The sequence below is a fragment of the Sus scrofa genome, chromosome 9 (genome assembly GCF_054392235.1).
Source record: "Sus scrofa isolate SSC_HxYL_T2T_F1_AM1 chromosome 9, Sscrofa_HxYL_maternal_Yorkshire_Landrace_v2.0, whole genome shotgun sequence".
Lineage (NCBI taxonomy): Eukaryota > Metazoa > Chordata > Mammalia > Artiodactyla > Suidae > Sus > Sus scrofa.
Genome location: NC_139391.1, coordinates 110,682,754 through 110,704,594, shown reverse-complemented (window position 1 = coordinate 110,704,594; position 21,841 = coordinate 110,682,754). Strand labels below are relative to the sequence as shown.

At 48.7% G+C, this 21,841-nt stretch overlaps 2 protein-coding genes across 12 annotated transcripts in view; one reads left to right on the top strand and one right to left on the bottom strand.

Moving 5' to 3' along the window:
- Positions 1 to 21,841, top strand: part of ATXN7L1 (ataxin 7 like 1) — a 462,010-nt gene that overhangs the window by 28,774 nt on the left and 411,395 nt on the right. The gene's annotated exons all lie outside the window — the stretch shown is intronic.
- CDHR3 (cadherin related family member 3) overlaps positions 2,465 to 21,841 on the bottom strand; it is a 71,568-nt gene continuing 52,191 nt past the window's right edge. For 4 of the 7 annotated variants that reach the window (XR_014816047.1, XR_014816049.1, XR_014816051.1 and 1 more), the window contains 9 exons: positions 20,840 to 20,938; positions 18,185 to 18,411; positions 15,904 to 16,075; positions 14,172 to 14,422; positions 11,447 to 11,639; positions 8,785 to 8,859; positions 7,584 to 7,615; positions 5,769 to 5,817; positions 3,253 to 3,731 (listed from right to left, as the gene is read on the bottom strand). Coding sequence is in view for 2 of the 7 variants with exons in the window: in XM_013979834.3 (XP_013835288.3) it covers positions 3,442 to 3,731; positions 5,769 to 5,817; positions 7,584 to 7,615; positions 8,785 to 8,859; positions 9,165 to 9,178; positions 11,458 to 11,639; positions 14,172 to 14,422; positions 15,904 to 16,075; positions 18,185 to 18,411; positions 20,840 to 20,938 (1,391 nt within the window). In the remaining 5 variants the exon portion in view is untranslated. Of the gene's footprint in view, positions 2,729 to 3,252; positions 3,732 to 5,768; positions 5,818 to 7,583; positions 7,616 to 8,784; positions 8,860 to 9,164; positions 9,179 to 11,446; positions 11,640 to 14,171; positions 14,423 to 15,903; positions 16,076 to 18,184; positions 18,412 to 20,839; positions 20,939 to 21,841 lie in introns of those variants that run through there. The other 3 variants (XM_084977405.1, XR_014816048.1, XM_013979834.3) reach the window with 3 other exon arrangements.

The following is a 21,841-nucleotide window of genomic DNA, read 5'->3' as shown; positions in this document are numbered from 1 at the left end:
GTGAATGAGTCAGCATCTGGCACACAGTCATCGCTGTGCAAATATTTATTGAATGAATGGGAGGTATAAACACATGGAGTTTGAAATGAGAAACGCTGAATTTCAACAGCCATCATTTTCTAGATTCACTCATCGGGTTGCTTTAATTTTCTCAGCCAGCACAAAACACATTACAGAAAAGGCGAACGGGAGAGCGACAGACATGAAAGAGGACCCTAGGGAGCGAAAGCATCACTGCCCAGTTTCTGTTCACACACCACACGTGCTTTTAACCCAGGCAGACAGCGATGCAGACCTGCTTCCCACTGAGCCACCAGGGAAACCCCAAACTTCAGCACTCACCACGGGGTTCCACAATCTCCCAGCGGTATGGATCCCCCCCGGGGCCTGATCCTTGAACATCTTGGCTTTAATTTTTAATGACTCAGAAGCAGGCACGTCAACATGAGCTGCAGTAAGTTCGTGTCTGTTTAAGGTCTTGGGAGAGAAAAGTGAGAAAACTCATACAAAGTCCGCAGTGGTCCCTGGCTTCCTTCGATTCAGATGATTTTCTTTTTCACCCCTGGTAAATGTTAGAAACCAAAGTGGCCTCAGCCCTGGACCCGAGCCTTCTGATTTCCCCTCATCAGGTAGTTACATGTGCAAAAGAAAAGGCAGGTTCTCCTGGCAGAAGCTTCCTGGTACCACTCCTGACCCACATCTTGGGTTCCTTGGGGTTGACATCTTGGGCCTTGGAAGACTGTCGTCTTCAAACAGACCCCAGCCTTCAGGAAGTCCCTCCCCGGGCCTCACTGAAATCTCTTCTGCTGACAAACACAGTCCCCTCCCGCCGTCACCCCCCGGGAGGGGAGAACAGCTGCTCGCAGCCCTCCTTTTAATCATCCTTAATGGGCTCGTAAACAGTTATTAGGCACCCCCTTCAGCCTTCCCCGAGCCTCATTTTACTTGCATTGAGGCTGAGAGCTTCTGAGGAAGGCGTTTGACTCGGGGCTCCGCAGACTTGCCGCGTCTTAAATGGGTAATCAGCCACTTCACCCACTTTAACCTCCACAAATGAGCAGCCCTGCCTTCTTTGCAAAATTTCAACCTATTCAGGGGAGTTCCCTGGCAACCGACCCTTATTAATAAATCGCGCCCGCTCTAGGCCAGGACAGGGCATCTTTTAAATGTTTCTTTTTCTCGAGCAGTCACACCGGGCGCGCAGGCACACAATAAAGCGGCAGCTGCTCCCGCGGAAGGTCTGTGTTGGCAGGAGGGATCCTGCCTGCCCCCTACAGGCCGTCCGGGCCTGGGGAGTTCCCATCTGGCTCCCCAGCTGGGAAAGGGGGTGCTGCTCCAGCAAACTCTCATCTGGTCCTTTCTTGTGGTTCCTGGACTAGGGCCACAGCAGCTGGGGAGGGGGCCACGGGGCCACGCTGAGGATTGCTCGCCTCCACCAGGCACATGCTTCAAACTTCTGTCTCCTGTTTCATGGCAGTGAGTTTTACATTCAGCTCATTGCTCACGCCCAGAGGCAAAACTCCCAGTTGTGTCTCCACTCAGAGTCTTGTGGTCCCCCCCACCCCATCGCAGGAGGTAGATCTGGTGTTGTTGCAGCTTTGAGGAAAAAAAGAGTGACTTTACTTCAAAGGAATTTTAACCAGGATGGCTAAAATTGAAAGGAGGAGTTTCTGTCATGGCACAGCTGAAACGAATCTGACTAGGAACCATGAGGTTGCAGGTTCGATCCCTGGCCTTGCTCAGTGGGTTAAGGATCGGGCATTGCCATGAGCTGTGGTGTAGGATGCAGGCAGCAGCAGCTCCGATTAGACCCCTAGCCTGGGAACCTCCACATGCCGTGGATGAGGCCCTAAAAAGACAAAAGACAAAAAATAAGTAAAGAAATAAAATTAAAAGGACAGACAACATCAAGTCTTAGCGAGAGAGTAAAGCATTCAGAGCTCTCCATCCTTGTTGGTGGAAGCGTAAATTGGAGCCATTACTTTTGGGAGTCTCAGCAGATCCCAGCAGTGGCTCTCACAGTCCCACTCCCAGGAATAGGTTCAGAAGAAGCAAGTGTTCCTGCCACCAAAAGGCACGTGCAAAGGAAGTCCACAGTGCTGTAATTTATAATAGTGACAAGCTTGGGGTAGCCACCCAAGTGTGGAATGGAAAAATGACACATGGGAGTACGCCCCCCCCCCAACCCCCATGGGATAAGACACACGGTAAGGAGCCCTGGACCATTGGATGAATCCCACAGACAGGATGCTGAGCAAAAGGAACCAGACACAAAAGAGGACGTGCCATGTTATTCCACTTATAGAAGATTCAGAATGTTACGGCAGATACCCAACAGCCCTGCGCTGCAGCGTATCAGCTCTGGTGACAGCCCCATGGCTGTAGCGTACCAGCTCCGGTAGCTTTGCGGCTGCAGTGGATCAGCTCTTTTACCCGGCGAGAAACCAAGAGAGCACTCAGAGAGTTGGAGAACTCAGTTTTATTACGTCAGCGGGCTCAGAGGAGATCGCTCTCCAGAGTCTGAGCCCGGAAGAAGGGTTTCATAAGGCTTTTATGGGCTATGTCTTCCGGGTCCAAGCTTGACTAGTTGGACTGGAGTGACGTCAGGCAAGGTAGTAGATGCGGAAGCAGATGCATGGGGGAGGACTGGTTGGGGCAGTCGGCTAGACTTTGCTTAGTCATCATGGCTGGGGTCTCTCCTTTCTACATTTTATTGGGACATTTTCTCCTACAAGAAAAGGCAAAAGTAATCCCTGACTATAATGACCTGAATCGTGTTGCCTTTGGGAAGAGTCTACACAGTATCGAGCAGAATGCCTGAGATCTGCGTGCTTTATCGACTGTCAGTTTTACCCTAATGAAAAAGAATTAAGTGTGTCTAGTGTGCTTTCTTCTTCCCAGATCAACAGCTCACTATTTCCTCGCCCTTTTTTGGTTTCTCCACCACTCTGCTTTTTTGAAAAGGATTAGAGGTGACTTACAATGATGTATCATGTCAAGCTGGAGTTATAAGTGAAGAAATCTGGGTGACACTAAAATAAAGGCAGGACAAGGCAAAACCAGATGGGAGCATAGTCCTCAGAATTTGGGCAGATCTTGGGCACTTCTTCGGGATGAACAAAATGGAGCTTCCTAGCAGTCAGTGTGAAAAAGAAACACGTGTCCACACCCACAAGTTAATGGTCCAGCTGATCAGGGGCACAGACACCTTCATGAAATCTCTCCTGTGCCCGTTTCAGAAAAAGGCAACTCTGTGATCAAACCTCTTTCTGTTTATTTTAAAGTTTGTCAGATATCCCATCTGGGACCCCGGCTCCCCTTCGTTTTCAGCTCTCTGACCCCCACCCTGCCCTCGAAGCATGAAGGGTGAGGCAGCATCCAGGACAGTCGGGGTCCCTCCGTGGGCTGTGCTGTGCTGTGAGCCTGGCAAGCAGACACCGTTCACTTTTCTGGGTGCAGTTTTGGGGATGCCTGGCTTTTGAGGGCTGGATTTCTTTCCTTTGGGGTGCTCGGCCTGCCGTCCTGGTTCCTCGACCCCGGGCCTGCATCTTCAGCTTGGGCTTTGCTGCTCAGCCCATCTCTTTCCTTGTCAGAGCCCCCGGGTGGCTTGGTCCCTTCCCCAGTGACAGCTTCCTGGGGCCTGGACTCTTTCCACTTTGGCATTTGGGTTAAGGGATCTTTCCACCTTCGGGCTCCAGATTTTGAGTTGAATTCATATATTGCCCCGGTAACTAGGGAGAAAATACACAACCACCAACCACATCAGCAAAAGAATCCAAATAATTCTCTGCTCCTCATCTTCACTCTGCTCTCCGTCCCTCTTCCCCCCCCCCCCCCCCGCCCCTGCCCCCACCAGGGCAAGATGAAGCATCTAGAAAGACAGAAAGCAGGCTGGGGAAGAGGACAAACAATCTTCACCAGCCCGTTCTTTCCATGGAACATGGGAGTCTGACCACACGGGTAGCAAGTATCACACCTCCCTGGAAAGAAAGGTTTAGGAGAGTCTCAAGGTCACCTCAGTGGCAAGGTTAGAGGCCACATAAATCTTGAATTCAGCATGTGCTTCAGATAAACTTAGGTCCTGTTTCTCATGGGGTTACCCAGTACGTTCTTTTTATTTATTTATTTTTTATGGCTGCCCCTGTGGTATATGGAAGTTCCTGGGCCAGGAATTGAATCCAAGCCGAAGCTGTAACCTATGCCACAACTGTGGCAACGCTGGATCCTTTAACCTGCTCTTCTGGGCCGGGGATTGAACCCATACCTCCTCAGGGACCCAAGCCACTGTAGTCGCATTTTTATTATTATTATTATTATTATTATTATTTGCTTTCTAGGGCCGCACCCATGGCATATGGAAGTTCCCAGGCTGGGGTCTAATCAGAGCTATAGCCACTGGCCACAGCCACAGCCACAGCAATATGGGATCCGAGCCGAGTCTTTGACCTACACTGCAGTTCATGGCAATGCTGGATCCTTAACCCACTGAGTGAGGCCAGGGATCAAACCAGCATCCTCATGGATACTAGTCAGATCCGTTTTGGCTGTGCCACGACGGGAACTCCTGAAGAAACTCCTACCCAATACATTCTGACTTGTTTGTTTATTAAAAAGCCCCCTGAATCCTGATATAAACAGGAATTCACCAGGTAAGGAGGAAACGACTTTGCTTTTTATTTACCTGACGTTAGCAGAGATGTGCAGACACACACACACAGATCTGGCCCCATTTGAGATGATGCAGGGGAGCCATTTGTAGTGTGTTGGAGCCAGCAGACGCTAAGTGATGTTTGTTCACATTAGTCCCCTTGGCTCATGCCTTCCTTTCTCCTTCGCTCACACACACAGACACGGGGGAACAGCCTCAGTTCTCCCCGGCTTTTGCCCCAGAAGATCTAGTTTCCAGCGTGCCCCTGCTCCTGCCATTTCCATGCAGCACGAGTGGCCTCTCAGGCAGAGGATCCCACCAGCACTTATGCTAATGTGGGCACATTATGGTAACAAGTACCTAATAATAGAGGGAAATTTAATTCCAGCAGCAGCAGCAGCCTCTCCTGGAGAGGAGCCATCCTGCATCCGAGGAGGACGGAGCCGTTCGCATGTGAGGGTGGCAGGGAGCCAACACACTTGCCTCCCGAATTTGGTTTCCTTCCCTTTATTCACGTCTATAATGGAGCCTTTGTAAGCGAAGGGATGTGTGTAAAGGAGCTAAATTTGGAGCTGATTTCACGGGGGTGATGGGCGCTCTGGAGGCCAACTTTACCTTATGTTCATCTTGCCGACCAAGAAGAAATTCTTGGCCCCGATCTAGATAAAAAAAGGAGCCAAGCTTGCCATTTCTCCATATCTCTCACTACCAACAGGACGGTGTTGAAGCATCCAGAAGGGAGGGGGCCGTGGTGGAGGGGTGGGCGGGGGAGGTTGAGTCCCCGTGAGCAGGAAAAAAAATGCATTGTGGAAATTCACCAGTTCTCTGAATTGGTTTGTGATTTGGGAAGGGAGACTGGGCAGAGGTGTGGTCCTTGAGTGGGGAGTGTTTAGGTGAGAACCTTCTGAGGCCTCCCACGCGATCACATGCTTGAATGTCTGCAGGCCAACTGTGTTTCAAGCTGATCTCACATGGTAGGGCAGCCTAAAAGGATCGGCAGGGTGTAGGCACCATAACCGGATTGGCAGGCTGAGTGAAGAGGAGGACATTGGTTGGGGTCCTCCGTGACTCTACCAGCCTCGAATATGAACCCTTAGGAGTGGCACGGCCATGGACTTACCTGGGTCTTTGGCTTCGCCATCAAAGACAGTGTTCATCTGGATTGTTTCCTAAGGAGAAGAAAGAGACAGCCTCGAGCACAGGCTTCCACTCCTCCCCCCAGGCAAGGCTGCCCTTCCTTACAGCCCAGGTTCCCTACCCAGGACCTTCCTGACATTTATTTATTCAGTGGGCCCTGTGCTAGGTGCTGGGGACACGGCAGTGGACAAGGCAGGTGTGATGGCTGCCTGCACAGAGCTTGCAGTCAAGCAGGAGCTGTTGACAAAGGGGCATCACCACGTACAGTGATAAAGACTGTGATGGGGGGTATAGGCTGCTACGCAGGCGTGGGGGGTGGAAAGAGGACACTTAATCCAGACCTGGTGGGTAGGAAAGCATCCTGAGTAAATGCCATCTAAGCTGCAGAGCAGGAAGAGCAGAAGTGCCCTGCAGCAGCGTGTCAGCAGGATCTGCCAGGCAGACGTTATCTGCAGGGCAGGCACAGACGAGCGAGCCCTCACAGGGTCCCAGCCCCCATGTGGGCTGTGTCCACCCCCATCCAGGCCACGGCAGCCTTGCATCTGGGCCCCCCTGCCCTACCTAAGCCTGGCCACATCTTTTTCTTCCCCTGACCCGTCCTCTCTGCCGCCCTCCAGGACCTACTTCCGCCCCATGGAGACGTCCTCTCCCCTCCCACGGTGCCCTCCAGCGACACTGTCCTTCAGCAGGCTCATGAGGACAGTGTTTGCAGACACCCACTTCCCATTTTCATCAGTTAAGCCATCACCTACTCACTTGCCCCCTGCTCCGCTCTATGAAAGAGAAGGAACGGAGTCCTTCTATTGTATGGCTCCCATCCATATGATTAGTTCGACGGCTTTACTGTTTCCTCTCATGGGACTGATTAAGAGAGGAATTTAATGGTACGTGTTTCTAAGCCTCTGAGTGCCATCACCAAGGCCACTTGCCTTAGACAGTAAGACCTGGGAGGCAGGAGACCGCCCCTTCCTCCCGTTTGCAGACAGACCTGTGCTTATAAGCGCTTAGGGAACTGGCCTGAAGCAACACTTCCTTCTGTTCCTGAGTGCTGGTCCCTAAATGTATGGATCTTGGATCACAGCAAAGTCCCATTGTTGGCGGGGGGTTAAGGGAGACCTGGGGGCAGGGGGTCACCTTCAAGTTCTATCATGTCCCAGTGGATGGATCAGACTGAGTTAAAAAAAAAAAAAAACAAAAAACAAGGAGGTCAGGCGAGGAGGTCAGTTCTCAGCCATCCATAAGGCTTTGCATTTGTCTGATGCTGCATCATTTCCCCACTCTTTCCCCACTTGTTATTTCAGAGCAGGTGTCCTCACTCCCATTCCACTAATGAGGAAGCTACAGCTTAAAGAGGCCGGGGAGTCGCAAGGCCAAGGTCATAGGGCCCAGTGGACAGAGCCAGGCCAGCCCTGCATGGCGCTCTCTCTGTCACTTTTCCACAAGATTGGGGACGAGCAAAGCAAAAATAAATCCCATTAAAGGGTGAAGCACCAGTTTTGGTCTTTAAGCTCCTCTCTCCCACCACACTCTCCTAGAGAACTGGTGTGGATAATAAACACCACTATTCAATATTTATGAAAGCCAGTTCTTCTGCAAATATATCAGCAGACAGATTCAGTGGAGGGAGCAAATTCTATCAGGAGCTCGTCACACAGCAATCTGTTCCAGTGGCCAAATACAAGCATCTTCCTGAATGATAAACACCCCAGTGGGGCTGTGGCAGGACTGGGAGGGGGGTGAGCGATCCCCCATCCCCACCTCCCTCCCCCGGGGTTCCTGGGGGGCCAGCCACCCTTACCACCACGAGCTCTCTCTTTGCGTCCTTCATTTCTGCAGGGAAGAGAACAGACAGAAGTTAAGCCTCCTGGACACTAAATTGACCTTAAAATTCTACCCCCACCATGAGATCTCTCTTCAACAGGCTTTGAGCTTAGTTTTGCAGGCACAGCAAAGCATTTTCCCTCTGGAGCCATGTGTGTTGACCGCCCTCCATCTTCTAGAAAAATACAAACACACATACACAATTTTTTTTAATGTTTGATTCTTTCCCCAGCTTATTATTATGACTGGAAATTAGCTTTTAAATGGCTTTATAGGTCAAAAGAATGATGGAGTTGCTACTTTTGTTTGCATGTGGGAATTCTTTGCATCCATTCCCTTTGCCCTTTTTAAAAAGTAACTAGGGTGGGAGATAGTTTGTGAAAAATCCCATTTATTAAAATTATTTCATCCAGTATGATCAATAACCACTGTAATCAAATTTCTAACCTTGCTTAGACATGCCTTGTGCCTGTCAGATGCACACACCTATGGCTGGAGGGATTAATCATTCTCAAAAACACTCTAGGAGCTGCTGTAGTGGCTCAGCGGGTCAAGAACCCGACTAGTATCCATGAGGATGCAGGTTCGATCCCTGGTGCTGCTCAGTGGGTTAAGGATCCCACATTGCTGTGGCTGTGGTGTAGGCTGGCAGCTGCAGCTCCAATTTGACCCCTAGCCTGGGAACCTCCATATGCCATAGGTGAGGCCCTAAAAAACAAAAACAAAACAAAAATGAACACTCTTTCCAGTTCTTTGTCCTAATTCTCCTGAGGCCACAGCTTTGGGGGTGGTGGCAACATCTCTTCTGATAGACCTTGCTCATTTCAGCAGTGCCCTGACGTCACTCAGCCCTCCCAGCCCACCTGACCGCACCCAGCCCCCTTTCTAATTAGCCTGACATAAATAACTTGCAAAAATGATCAAGCTCATTGCAATCTGAGTACAGTATCTTATGTTCTTTAAAAAGAGGCATCCGTGGAGTTCCCTGGTGAGTTCCCTGGTGGCTCAGTGGGTTAAGGATCTGGTGTTGTCACTGCTGTGGCTCGAGTTGCTGGGTTGCTGCTGTGGTGTGCTTCGATCCCTGGCCTGGAAACTTCCATATGCCATGGGTGTGAGCAGATAAAGACAAAGAGGCATCCGTCTAATATGCAGCGTGAGTGGTCCTTAGGAGGGCTTACCTCCTCCATGTGCCGGAGTCGCAAATAGATTCGGTCTGTATTCAACCCTCTGAGAATTCTCCGTTCCTGATGCACCTGGTGGAGAACAGACATCTAGGTGCCTACGTTCAACTGATTGGAGGCAGCTCGGTAAGGGACAGGCAGGACTAAATGAGAGACCTGAGTGGGCCCACAGCCCCATTCACCCTCCCCTGCCCTCCTCTTTCTCCAGCTACCGTCTGACCTCTGGTTCATCCCATCCATAGATGATGCAGTGGAAAACCCAGCAAGACAGGACTGTGCCTTGATTCTCTACCAAGCTGCAGCCCTTTTCAGTAACATAACTGAGCAAAAACCCAACAGTAACAACAACAAACAAAGGGAATCAGCACCGTACATACCTCCTTTCTTCACCCTAGAGGGGGAAAAGGATGGACAAGAATTAGCCTGGGAGCATTCTGCACTGATGCACGCTGACAACGTGAGGGCCTTTGGGCAAATGAGTTTCCCCAGGACTAAGAGGCTGATTGACAGAGGGGCGGGGCTGCGGATGAAAATGAAGCCCAGGCTCCCAGCCCTGCTCCATCACTACGGAAGTTGTGGGAGTATGGTACATTTGATAACGATTACTTCATAGCACTTCAGGGGATAGATTTTCTCTGATAACACTGAGTGAGGGCAGGACCACCCCAGCCAGAGTGTCGGATTCTTCCTGCTGGGTTCTCCTTCCCAGATGCTATCAGAGCAGAGGCCTGGCTCACAGCAGGAAGTGCTGACAACTGGGAGCTGAACCCTAGTTTCCTTGAGTTCCTGCTATCGTGCAGTGGATCGGCAGTATTTCTGCAGTGCCAGGATGTAGGTTTGATCCCAGGCTGGGCACAGTGGGTTTAAGATCTGGTGTAGGTTGCAGTTGGGACTCAGATCTGATCCCTGGCCTGGGAACTCCATATGCTGGTGGGTGGCAAAAAAAAAAAAAGGTAGCTAGAAAACAAAAACAAACCCCCCCAGTTTCCTGTGACATGAAGAGCTGGACACTTGGACTCTTAAGACCCTTCCCATGATAACCTTAGATCCTATAATTCTGGGGCTCTAATTTTATTCTTTACTATTAGACAAATGTTGGTTGCCAGATGGTACAACACATTTCCAGAGAGGCCAGGTCTGAGTCTAAATTACTAGTTAGCGTTTTCTTTTTCTTTTTTTTAAAGTCAACTGTGCTGAAAACAATTCATATTTAGAATGTAAATGAAAATAACCAGGTTCAAGGTGCATATTTAACGTGTCTGTTGGATTACTTCCTTTAAGAACTTCTGCCCAAATCCCATTACAGAGCACCACCATCCTTACAAGCTTAAGCATCACTCTTTTGGAGCCTTCTTTTTTTTTTTCAAGTCAATTTCTGAGTAGAGTCCAAATAAAATGCCTTTTTTAATTTCAGCAGATGCTCAAGGAGTTTTTACCTTGAAGTCAAGGTTGCCAATAGCAACGTACATCCCCAATAAATATGGCAAAATGCAATGAACATCTTTATGCTAATACCTTATACTTTTATAAGTCATTCATCCACAGACTTAAAAGTTATTTGACACTACTAGCTAATCTTTAGAGTACTTTTAAAAGCCACATGCGCCTTATCACCTCTTCTTTTTGCCAGTGAGAAATCCCAAAACGCAGGTAGCTCCAGTATCCCAAAATACTTGGGTGTAGAGCTTAACTTGGAATCTAGAATCCTGAGCTTACTGGGACTCAGCCATGGGGGAAAAAAAAAATCATGCAAGAAGATTTTTTTTTTTAAATAGCGTATGTAGCATTTACGCTACGTCAGGCATAGTGCTAAGTGCTGCCTTTGCATTTGCTCATTTAATTGTTTGGTTTTCAAATAAAGAAAATGAGATTCACAGAGGTTTTCCCTTGCCCAAATCCATATACCTGGAACACGGTAGAGCTAAGATACAGACCCCAGCCTCAAGTGACTCCAGAACCCAGGCTCAGGACCACTGGGTTCTCCCTATCAGAGCTCCTCCAGCCACTGATTCTGGAGAAGCTTGTAATAACTCAGAGCTGTCCTCACTTCACCATAGGACCTCCCTGTGGCTGGTCAAAGACTCTCTGCAGAGTGTCATCGAAGGAGGCAAATTAGTGTGCAGGAGGGAATGGAAAGCAGGCCGGCGTTTCCAGCCCTCAGGAGGGAGAGACCAGGGCCACACACACAAGAAAAATGATTAGTTAGTCACACAGAAGCCCAGCTGAGTCACTGGAGCCAAAAGCTTAACTCTCTTATTCGTTTTTTGTGCTTCCTCTGATTCCATCTCATCCTTTAAATATTCCACGAATAACAGCAAAGCATATTCCCCCACTTCTTACAATGGGGATTGTTCTGAAGCTTTTATCCAGGACAAAGTCACCAAGAGGCCGAAACTCCAGTTTCATTGCGAACGCAAGAACAGGGCAGTTGCCAGGGAAAACCAAAGGAATAGTCTCCTGGCCCAGCAGGTGATCGGGCAAGGGGGCGGGGCGGGGGGAGGCGTCCACCAGGACCAGGAGAGCCCGATGCCTTCCCCATATCTTCGTTTCCTTCCTTCATCCCAGGCACCCTCTCCACCTGCAGAGAAACCCTGTCTGCCTTTCCTTCTCCCGACATCACTGGAAGCAGTGTCCTCCTAAAGGAAAGAGCCCAGCCCACTGGCAACTTACAGAGATGTCCTGTGCTTCCCAGTCTTGCGGGGACAGTGTCTGTAGATGGCTTTGGCCAACAGGACGATCAGGGACACCAGGAGACCCAGAAGCAGTACGGAGCCCAAAGTGATGACAAAAGGCACGTACCACGCCGATGGCGAATACACGTTTTTCCTCAGGATCTGATAGGTGACCCTGGGCTTGAATGACAGAGAAGCGGGAGGGTGAGTGGGGGCTGGTGGTGGTTTTGACATCCGCGCCCTCTCACATTGAGTGTTCATTCCTCTTTGTTCTTGCCGTAAACATCTCTGCTCACTGTGCTGGCTGCTTCAACCCAACACCTTATTTATAGTCCTGCCAGACATCCATTAGATCCCAGCCCAGAAAACACAGGGAACTGGAAAGCAACGCGAGGCCTCAATTCACCCTCTTTCTTCCCCTTCCCCAACAGCAAAACTTCCATTGGCTTCTTTTCCTGCCAGTTCATGGCATCACCTCAGGGCTAATATAGCCATTGTCTCTCACTGGGAAGGCATGAGCCGTGAACATTATTTTTTAACACTTTGAAGGCTTTTCAGGTTTTTTTAACACTCACTCCTGGCTGCACTGCCAGGTGAGCGGGCTGTTATCACCTCAAGTTCAGCATTTTCTTCCTAGCGAGGGAGACAGAGGACAAACACATTACGGTGGTTTCTGGATTGGAGATGTCACAACTGGGTCATGTTGTAAGTCCCAGAAAGGTGGCAATTCCTTCCTCAGGGGCTCCTATTGCTCCCTCCCACAGCTGGAAGCCCTTAAGGTTACCTAATACCTTCATTCATTGGGGTTGGTTTTGTTGGTTTGTTGGTTGGTTTTTGGCCCAGGCGTGCAGCGGCTTGATGTGGGATCTCAGTTTCCAAACCTGGGATTGAACCCGGGCCCCAGTGGTGAAAGTGCCAAGTCCTAACTGCTAGACCAGCAGGGAACTCCCTCACTAGGATCAACTGACTCCATCCCACAGGAGAGGAACATTAACCAGCTCGTGGTAAGACTCTGAGAAGCAGAATTTGACCAAGCTTTCTGAGCTTCTGACTGCATTTCCTCTGGCGTCCTGCAAGTGCAGAGCAGCTGACCAAGGGCGCAGTGTTTACCAGGAGCAAGAGGAAAGGGGACAAGAGTCAGGACAAATATAAGCCACTTCATCCAAGGAGCAGGGGATGATAATCCTCAGATTCTAAGACATCCCCCTCCTTCATCACATGGATTCTATTGTGGCACCTGCTTATTTCCCTCCTCCTGTTTATGACAATCTGTAGTTAGTTTATTAATTCGCACACCTGTTTATAATGTCTCCCCTTCTAGAAAGGAGGCTCTCAAGTGTTAGTGCACATCAGCCTCCCCTGGAAGTCTTATTAAAAACACAGATAGCGGAGTGCCTATCCTGGCTCAGCGGAAGCAAATCTGACTGGCATCCATGAGGATGCAGGTTCCATCCCTGGCCTCACTCAGTGGGTTAAGGATCCGGAGTTGCCATGAGCTGTGGTGTAGGTCACAGACTCGGCTTGGATCCCGTGTTGCTGTAGCTGTGGTGTAGGCCAGCCACTGTAGCTCTGATTCGCTCCTTAGCCTGGGAACTTCTATGTGCTGCAGGTGCGGCCCTAAAAAGACAAAAAACAAACAAAACCCCACAGATAGTTGGGCCCCACCCCCAGGGTTTCTGACCCAGTAGGAGTGGGGGGTGGGTGGCAGGGAATGCTGGGTTTCAGCATCCTTCCCTGGAGGTCGTAGTAATGCTCACGGTTGAGTGAGCTCTAATTTTAATGTTCTGGAGTGGGTTCAAGAGTGTGCTTTTTTCACAAGGTCCCAGGTGACGCTGATGCTGCTGATCTAGGGACCACACTTTGAGAACCACTGACCTATTCTGTAAGCGCCATAAGAGCAGAGATCCTTTCCGGCTTATTCACCAAAGTGCTTGGCATCTTATTAGGGATGGAAGCAATACTTGTAGATGGAATGAGTGAATTTTTTTTGGAGTAGGGGTGGGGAGTAGGGTACAGATGGGCACAAAGTGACTCTGCAAAAAGTGGAGCCGGGGGGGAGTGGAATGGACTGGGAGTTTGGGGTTAGCAGACACAAACTATAGCCTTCGGAGTGGATAAGCAATGAGATCCTGCTGTACAGCACAGGGAACTATATTTAGTCACTTGTGATGGAACATGATAGACGATAATGTGAGAAAAAGAATGTCTATATATGTATGTATAACTGGGTCACTTCGGTGTATAGCAGAAATTGACAGAACATTGTAAATCAACTATAATACAAAAAATTTTTAAAAGCTCATGTAAATAAAAGAAAAATCAAATGGCATTAAAAAAAAAAAAAAAAGTGGAGAAGGGCCCAGCAGCTGCTTGCTCTCATGGACACTGACTTGCAGTAGCTCTCAGGACAAGCAGAGAAGGCCTTGTGAAAGCAGCAACACGTACATGAAAACTGGCTCCTGTGACACATGGATGGCCAATACCTGATCGATCACAAGCCTGTGCATAAATATACACCCTTCTTTACCAGAACAGGAAAAATTAATGGTTCTATAAGCTCAAGGCCTCACCCCGCCAGTGACCCCTACATCCTGGCAACATCCTAACACCTCAGCTCTTCAGTCCACTGCATATTTCTCCTGGGTCAAGGGGCTCCACTGATGGAACTCACAAGGGATGTATCGGGGGAGTTCCAGGTCCCAAAGCCCTTACCCTGGGGGTTGTGGTGACAACTGTGGTTGGGCGAGGAATGACACTAATACTCAGTGTCACTGTCCCTGTTTCAACAAGAGCCCCAGCTCTCTTCCTGCCGGACAGCAAGTTGTCATCAGTTATGTAGACAAGCAGTTTGTAGTTCCAGATCTTATCAAGCCCACTGGCATAGTCGAAGCGAGTCGCAAGAAGCAGGCTTGTAACGTTGGACCCGGCGTTGGGAGAGAAGGTGAAGTGACGGTTGATGTTGCCTACGTGAGATGTGATACAGGGATTTGGGGGAAAGAAGAAGAGAGAGTGAGAAGGAAAGGGTTAAAAGAAAACTGCATTCAGCCTTTTCATTAAACATCCACACCTCAGGTGTAGACTGTTTCTGATGCACGAGGTCTGGGTCAGTGAGAGGATTGGGACCTTAACTGTATCACAGAGACTCTTACAATGAAAAGAATAGGAGAGGGCCCTGCACACCTGTCCCAGGAGAAGGGCTGCCATCTGCTGATCAGGCAGGGGTCTAACAATCCCGGTGTAGCCAGTGTCCAGCATCGGCATTGATTTGGTGACAGCATATAAGCCATGCTCAGACCAGTCCGTGGACAGCAAGAGGGAAGAGTGGACCATGACCACCCCAGCTATAGGTCAAGTTCACTGTACGCCTTTCATGGAACCTGGCGGGTCACACTGGTGGCAGATGTCTCTGGAGTCCCCCAAAGGAAGGTGTGTCCTGGCTGCACAGGGACCTCGGTCTCCATGCCCGCCTCCCCCACTGCTGCGTTCAGGCTGCAGGCTCAGAGCAGAGGGAGCCCAGGCAGAGAAGCTGTCCGCCCAGGCAGCCCTTGCTCATTCCTCCAGCGGCCCCAGACTCATTACTGACTGAAAACCAGTAAATGGAGCAGAGGGTGATGCAATTTTTACTCCCTTGGCAGCCAAGTGCCCCATAAAGGCCTGAGGGTTCTCAGTATGGATTATTTCCATCTCCGGCAACGGCAGTCTCGGCAGTCTCGAGGCGGGCTCTGCCCCTGGGTTTTGTGACACAGCCTGCTCGAGAGGCTTCCTGCTGCTAGAGTTCCTGCTCTGCCAGGGCTCAGCAGGTGGCCGAGCTGGGTTTTCTCTCTTTCACGTGAAATTGCTCTGCTTGTTTGGGTTTAAATCTCTGGCCCCAGCACTTCATTAGATGAGCTATTTTGGTCTCATTTCCATTGAGGGGTGCTCTTTTTTTTTTTTTTTACCCTCCCACCATGGGATATTTTTAAAGAAAGAAAATGAATGGAGCAGAAGAGAATTCCTGAGGACACATTTCAAAATGCATTTCATCTATTTAAATTGTTATTATCCAGAGAGAGGGCTGGGATCCCCCTGCCCCCACTCCAAGCTTGCAGGAAAGGAGGTGGTGGAGGAGTTGGACTAAAAAAAAATTTTAACTACACTAATCTGATTCATGAATCGTATGACAGGCTGGGAATTTGGGGCAGGGGTCACCATCAATCGGATTCTCCCTTCCTTGGGCCTGCCATGTATGGATGTCTGGGGAGAGTTGGGTGAGAAGGAGAGGACAGGAGGAAGCCTGGGGCTTCCAGGACCATCAGACTCTACATCCCTGCTTTCCTCATTCACAACCCCCACCCCCCACACTGTGCCAAATCAGTGTGTGAGCACAGGCTCCCACCCCTTCTAAACAGCAGCTGCCACCGCCAACACCAGACGGGGTCCAGAACCGCGGACGTCAATACCATACCTGGGCCAATGGAGTAACGAAAAGACCTGGGGCTGGAGTCAAGGTCAGTACACGTCAGCTTGAAATTTTGAATATTTGTGCCAACTTTCAGATCCACTGGGATGGCCAGGAAATACGAGTTTGGAGTACAAATTGGCTTTTCATCATTTTCTTCAAGGATGTTCACAGTAACCTAAGAGCAGCAAGAAAGTGGCCTTTATTGAGCGCGTCTCACTGAGTCCTTACTGTGTGCCGGGCACTGGACTGAGCGCTTGTTGCAAACTAATGGGGCTTAACCTTCCCCAAGACAGATAATATGATTATTTCCACTTTAAAGATGCGGAAGCTGAGGCTTAGGGAGATGAGGTAATTAACCTAAGGCCATTCAGCTAGAATTAGATCTCAGGTCTGTCCTACTCCAAGTCCTATGCTGTTAACTGCTATACTGTGTGTACATGTGTTATGTACCTGCATGTGTGCCTAATATATGTATACATCCACACGCCCCCTCACACACACATGTGTGCACCTAGACACATGGGCGCATCCCCAGATGATACTGAGTTGTCTTTCCAGTAAGGGCGATGGATTAACTGTGACCTCCCTGTGCTACCTGCCCTTGTTATTTGGAAATTCTCTTTAACCTTGGAAGATAGAGCAGGGGCTCTTAGCGCTGGCTCTACTTTCTCTGGCCCACGCCAGACCAGATGAATAGGACTCCCTGGAGGGTGGGGCCCAGGTCGGTTTTTTTATGTTCCTCAGCTGATTTTAATATGCAGCCAGGGTTGAGAACCCCTAGCCTAGAAAGAGCCGACCTGGCTCAGCCAAGTCTCCTCTGTGACCCGGCTATCAGTCCTACACTGAGCTGGTGGCGCTGGCCTGGCACGAGCAGGGACCGGCCTGTTCTCTTTCATCGCCGTCTTTTGTGCCTGCTGAATTGGAATATGGACTGGGACGCCTGCCAGCATGCAATCATGGAATGTCAGCCCTGAAAGGGATTTATGTCATCCTCACCCTTTTTAAAAGCTTATGAATTTTTGAGTCGTATTCATTCTACCTTTGAAATTTGGGGATTTCAGCTATTTCTGAGCCCAGGAATAAATTGAAATGTTCTCTCTTGTTAGGTCCCAAAGTGGACCCCATTCATTCCTCTCAAAAACCCAGCCTAACAAACAGGACAATTATCTTCAACTTAGCACATCTCTTCCTCAGCGAGCAATGCCGAGCCTCACACATCATTAAAACCATCGTCCCACTAATTCAAAGCAAGTCACCAGAGGAGCTGGACTATTCAGGCTTTGAGTGATGAGGTGACTCTCCATGAGAGCGAGAGAAATCGGGGTACAAAGATAAGCATTGCTCGGACCCCCTTGGAAAATTGGGATCAAAGTTGAGAAATGAACTCGGTCTCCTGACTCTGAACCAGTCATTTGCTCTATCACATAGGGCTGTCTGCCACTAGTTCATTTTGCCTTCTGCTTTTTCAATTTACTAACAGGAAAGACCAAGACATAGTTCCCTCTTTGCGGCCATCATATTACTGTCAAAAGTCCTAATCCCTCTTTGTGGCCACTGTATTACTGTCAAAAGTCCTAACCACTGACAGCACAGACCTGTTAAACCCTGGCTGCTCACAGTACGGCCAGGGACCAGTGCATGGGCACTGCTCAGAAGCATGTTAGAAATGCAGGTTCTCAGGCTCCACTCAGAAATGCATTTAACCAGATTCTCAACATCAGAGGTTGCAAAGCAATATAGCCCTGTGGCAAGCCAGATCTTTGTAAGACCTGTCCCACCCGGCATGACGGGGGTAGGGTAGGAACAGGCTACAACTGCAGGGAGCGATTGCATAACTGCAGCCCACCTTGGAAGCAAAGGGGGATTTAAAGGCAGCAGGAGGAAGCTTGTCTCTCAGAGTGGCTGTCAATCTCAGTGCCCCTCCCAGTCACCCACAAACATGGGCTTAGAGATGTCATTCTATTTCCTGGCACTGTTATGTGTGTCCGATTGTGCTGTCCGGGACCACCAGCCATTTCTGGTCATGTCTGCAGGATGTGCCTTGTTAAGCATCCTTTTTTTTTTTTTTTTTTTTTTTTTTTTTGACCACACCCTCAACACATGGAAGTTCCTGGGCTAGGGATTGAACCGGAACCACAGAAGCGGCCACACTGAATCCTTTAACTGCTAGGACACCAGGAACGTCCTAAGATTCCTTATTGCTACTGCTGCCCCTGGAGGGTGCCAGGGTGACCTGAAGTCAACCAGTCAGGCTGGTGGGAACACACCAGACAGCCCCACTCACAGTGACCGAGCTGCTGTCCTCGCTGTTGGTGGCCTGGACTCTGAGAATGTGGACGGGGCTTGTTTCATAGTCTGCTTTAGTCACCAGCTGGAGTTCTCCCGTTTGGGGATTAATCCAAAATATGTTTGGGTACTGCAGGCTGGCCCCTCCAGTAGAGATGGAGTATACGATGTCACCCTGGGGGAGGTCTTTATCTGTCGCATGCACCTGTCCAATCCGGGTTCTAGCTGGAAGAAGAAAGTACCTGAGATGAGTCCTGCTTTGGGGGTGAAGGGAGGAGCCAGGAGCAGACATTCTCAGTGCCATGGGCAGAGGGACTTTTGGAGGCCTCTGGGCTATTCAAACCCTGTGTGTTTTACATCTTCAATTCTATTCAAGTCAAACTGTGCTAAGGACTGCCACTAGGTAACTGGCCGTATGATTCAAGCAGTACTGTGATGTCAAAGACAATTCAGGTCTTTATAGAGGCTCCAAGCACGCCCGTTATTATACGATCACGACACTGCAAAGAACATCTTCACACATACGTCTCTCTGTAGCAAGGTTGTCTAAAATCTTTTGTATTTGTCAAATTTTCCATAAGGAGCATGGGCAGCTCTTATAAACAGGATGAAAAAAATAATTTGCAACAGGATGATTACAGGGTATTTTTGATTTTTAAAAATTTTTATTTATGTATGTATTTATTTATTTATTATCTTTTGTCTTTTTTGGGCCGTGCCCACAGCCTGTGGAGGTTCCCAGGCTAGGGGTCAAATCGGAGCTGCAGCTGCCAGCCTACACCACGGCCACAGCAATTCAGGATCTGAGCCTTGTCTGCGACCTACACCACAGCTCACAGCAAGGCCAGATCCTTAACCCACTGAGCAAGGCCAGGGATCGAACCCGCAACCTCATGATGCCACTCAGATTCGCTGACCCCTGAGCCATGACGGGAACTCCTGATTTTTGATTTTTAAATCCTGTTTCATGTTGCTTATTTTACACATCCTGTTGGTGGGGCTGCTGGAATTCTGGCTTGATTGTTTTATAGAAGTTCTTCCTCGTAAATTATACTCCTCAAGGGCAGAACCTCTTCTTATTCTACTATATAGGCCAGCACCAAGTGCTTGGCCCAACGTAGGTGATTAATAATTGTCAAAAGATCTGTGAATTCATAAAAAGCCTATTCCTGCTGCAGTTGTTATTGAGGGGATATTGGCATAAGGAATTAAAAGCACTTTCTTGAGACCTTCTTTTTTTATTTTTTTATTTTTTATTTTGTCTTTGCCTTTTCTAGGGCCATACCTGTGGCATATGGAGGTTCCCAGGCTAGGGGTCTAATCGGAGCTGTAGCTGCCGGCCTACACCAGAGCCACAGCAATGCCAGATCCAAGCTGTGTCTGCGACCCACACCACAGCTCACAGCAACACCGGATCCTTAACCCACTGAGCAAGGCCAGGGATCAAATTGACACCTCATGGTTCCTAGTCGGATTCGTTAACCACTGAGCCACAGTGGGAACTCCCGGTCCCTCTTTTTGTGTTTGATGTAAAACGCAATGCCAGGGGCGTTCCCGTCATGGCTCAGCAGTAACGAACCTGACTAGTATCCTTGAGGATGCAGGTTCGATCCCTGGCCTCGCTCAGTGGTTTAAGGATCCGGCATTGCCATGAGCTGTGGTATAGGTCGCAGAGGTGGCTCAGATCCCGCATTGCTGTGGCTGTGGTGTAGGCTGGCAGTCAAAGCTCCCATTCGACCCCTAGCCTGGGAACTTCCATATGCTGCAAGTGTGGCCCTAAAAAGCAAAAAAAAAAAAAAAAAAAATTAAAAAAAAATGTAATGTCAGGAAATGGAGCTCATCATAAAGAGAGACTATGAATTGGAGAGGAAGTCATTTCGGAGGGAGAGTCTGGGGTTTGTTTGGTTTTTAGTGTAGAAGTATCCATGATCAATGGCTCAGAGGCTGTGATTTTACCAGAGTTAAAGGTACCGCCTTCAAACTGGGAGAAATGGGGAGAAACCGAGCTGGAAGTGGGGAAGAGTCTGCAGGCAGAAATCAAGGCATCTTGAAGGGTGAAAAAGCAGCCTCCAGGGAATCCTACCAAGGACCAGAGAAGGCGTCATTTGTTTTCAAATGAAAGAAATCTAGAAATGGGAAGCCTCCTCTCAATTTTTAATTTCAATCTCTGAGCGAGCTGAGTAGAAATCAGTGGAGACCATGGGAAATTTAGGCTGCAAAGGAGAGAATTAGCGGAATCAGGCACCCAGACAAGGAGGCAATCAGGGGATTCAGAGAGATGCCATTTAAGCAACAGTTTCCACAATCTAGATTTCACCTGAAGGGCTCCTCAGCAGCGAGGACAATTTAGAAAGAAGAGATTCAGTAAACACAAATCAGCAGTGAGTGGGTGTGCACAGCTCCACAAGGGCCTCTGCAGGGAGCCTCCAAGGTCTGTGTCTTGTCTGTTCCTTATCTGTGCTTAAATTCTTTTTCTCTTTTTTTGGTGGTTAAGTTATTTTTAAAATAATTTTATTGGCATATATTTGACTTAACAAAGTTGTGTTAATTTTAGCCGCCCAACAAAGGACGTCAGTTATGCACATACATATATCCATTCCCTTTCAAATTCCCTTCCCATACTGGCCACTACAGAGCACTGAGTAAATGTTACCTGGGCTTAATTCTGACACAGCAAATACGTAGGACGGACTATCAAAGACAAGAGGAAATTCATTTTCTGGGCTTGTTAGGATATAAATGTAGATGTTATCTAAAAACGGAAATAGGAAAAAAAATTAAATCACAATACAGGCGTTGCTCATTCTGTTGCACTTCGCAGATACTGCGTTTTTTTTACAAATGGAAGGTTTGTGGGAACCCTGCATCGAGCAAGTCTATTGGCACCCTTTTTCAAATAGTATTTGCACTTCACGTCTTTGTGTCATGTTTTGGTAATTTTTGCAATACTTCAAACTTTTTCACTATTATTATATTGTTATGGTGACTTGTGATCAGTGATCCTTGGTGTTACTCTTGCAAAAAGATTACACCCTGCTAAAGATACAGATGAATTACACCCTGCTAAAGATACAGATGATGGATAGCATTTTTTTTTTTTAGCAATAAAGTAGTTTTAATTAAAGCATGTACTTTTTTAAAGACATAATGCTATTGCACACTTAGCAGACTACCGTATAGTATAAATAGAACTTTTTTTTTTAGAGCCACACTTGCAGCACATGGAGGTTCCCAGGCTAGGGGTCCGATCGGAGCTACAGCTGCTGGCCTACACCACAGCCACAGCAATGCCAGATCCGAGCCTCGTCTGCGACCTACACCACAGCTGACAGCAACGCCAGATCCTTAACCCACTGATCGAGGCCAGGGATCAAACCCACAACATCATGGTTCCTAGTCAGATTCGTTTCCGCTGCACCACCATGGGAACTCCTATAACTATAACTTTAGAGGAAACCCAGAAATGCATGTGACTTGCGTTATTGCTCTGTGCCCGAGCCAGAGTTTAAACTTGAACTTGACAGTTCTGGGGAGACTTGAGGGCTTTAAGCGAGGAAGTAATATGATGGCATGTGTGTTTCCTGAAAATCACTGTCAGAAATGTGGAGGATGCACTGGAAAGGGGCAAGGCTAAAGCAGGCAGAAAGATCCTTGA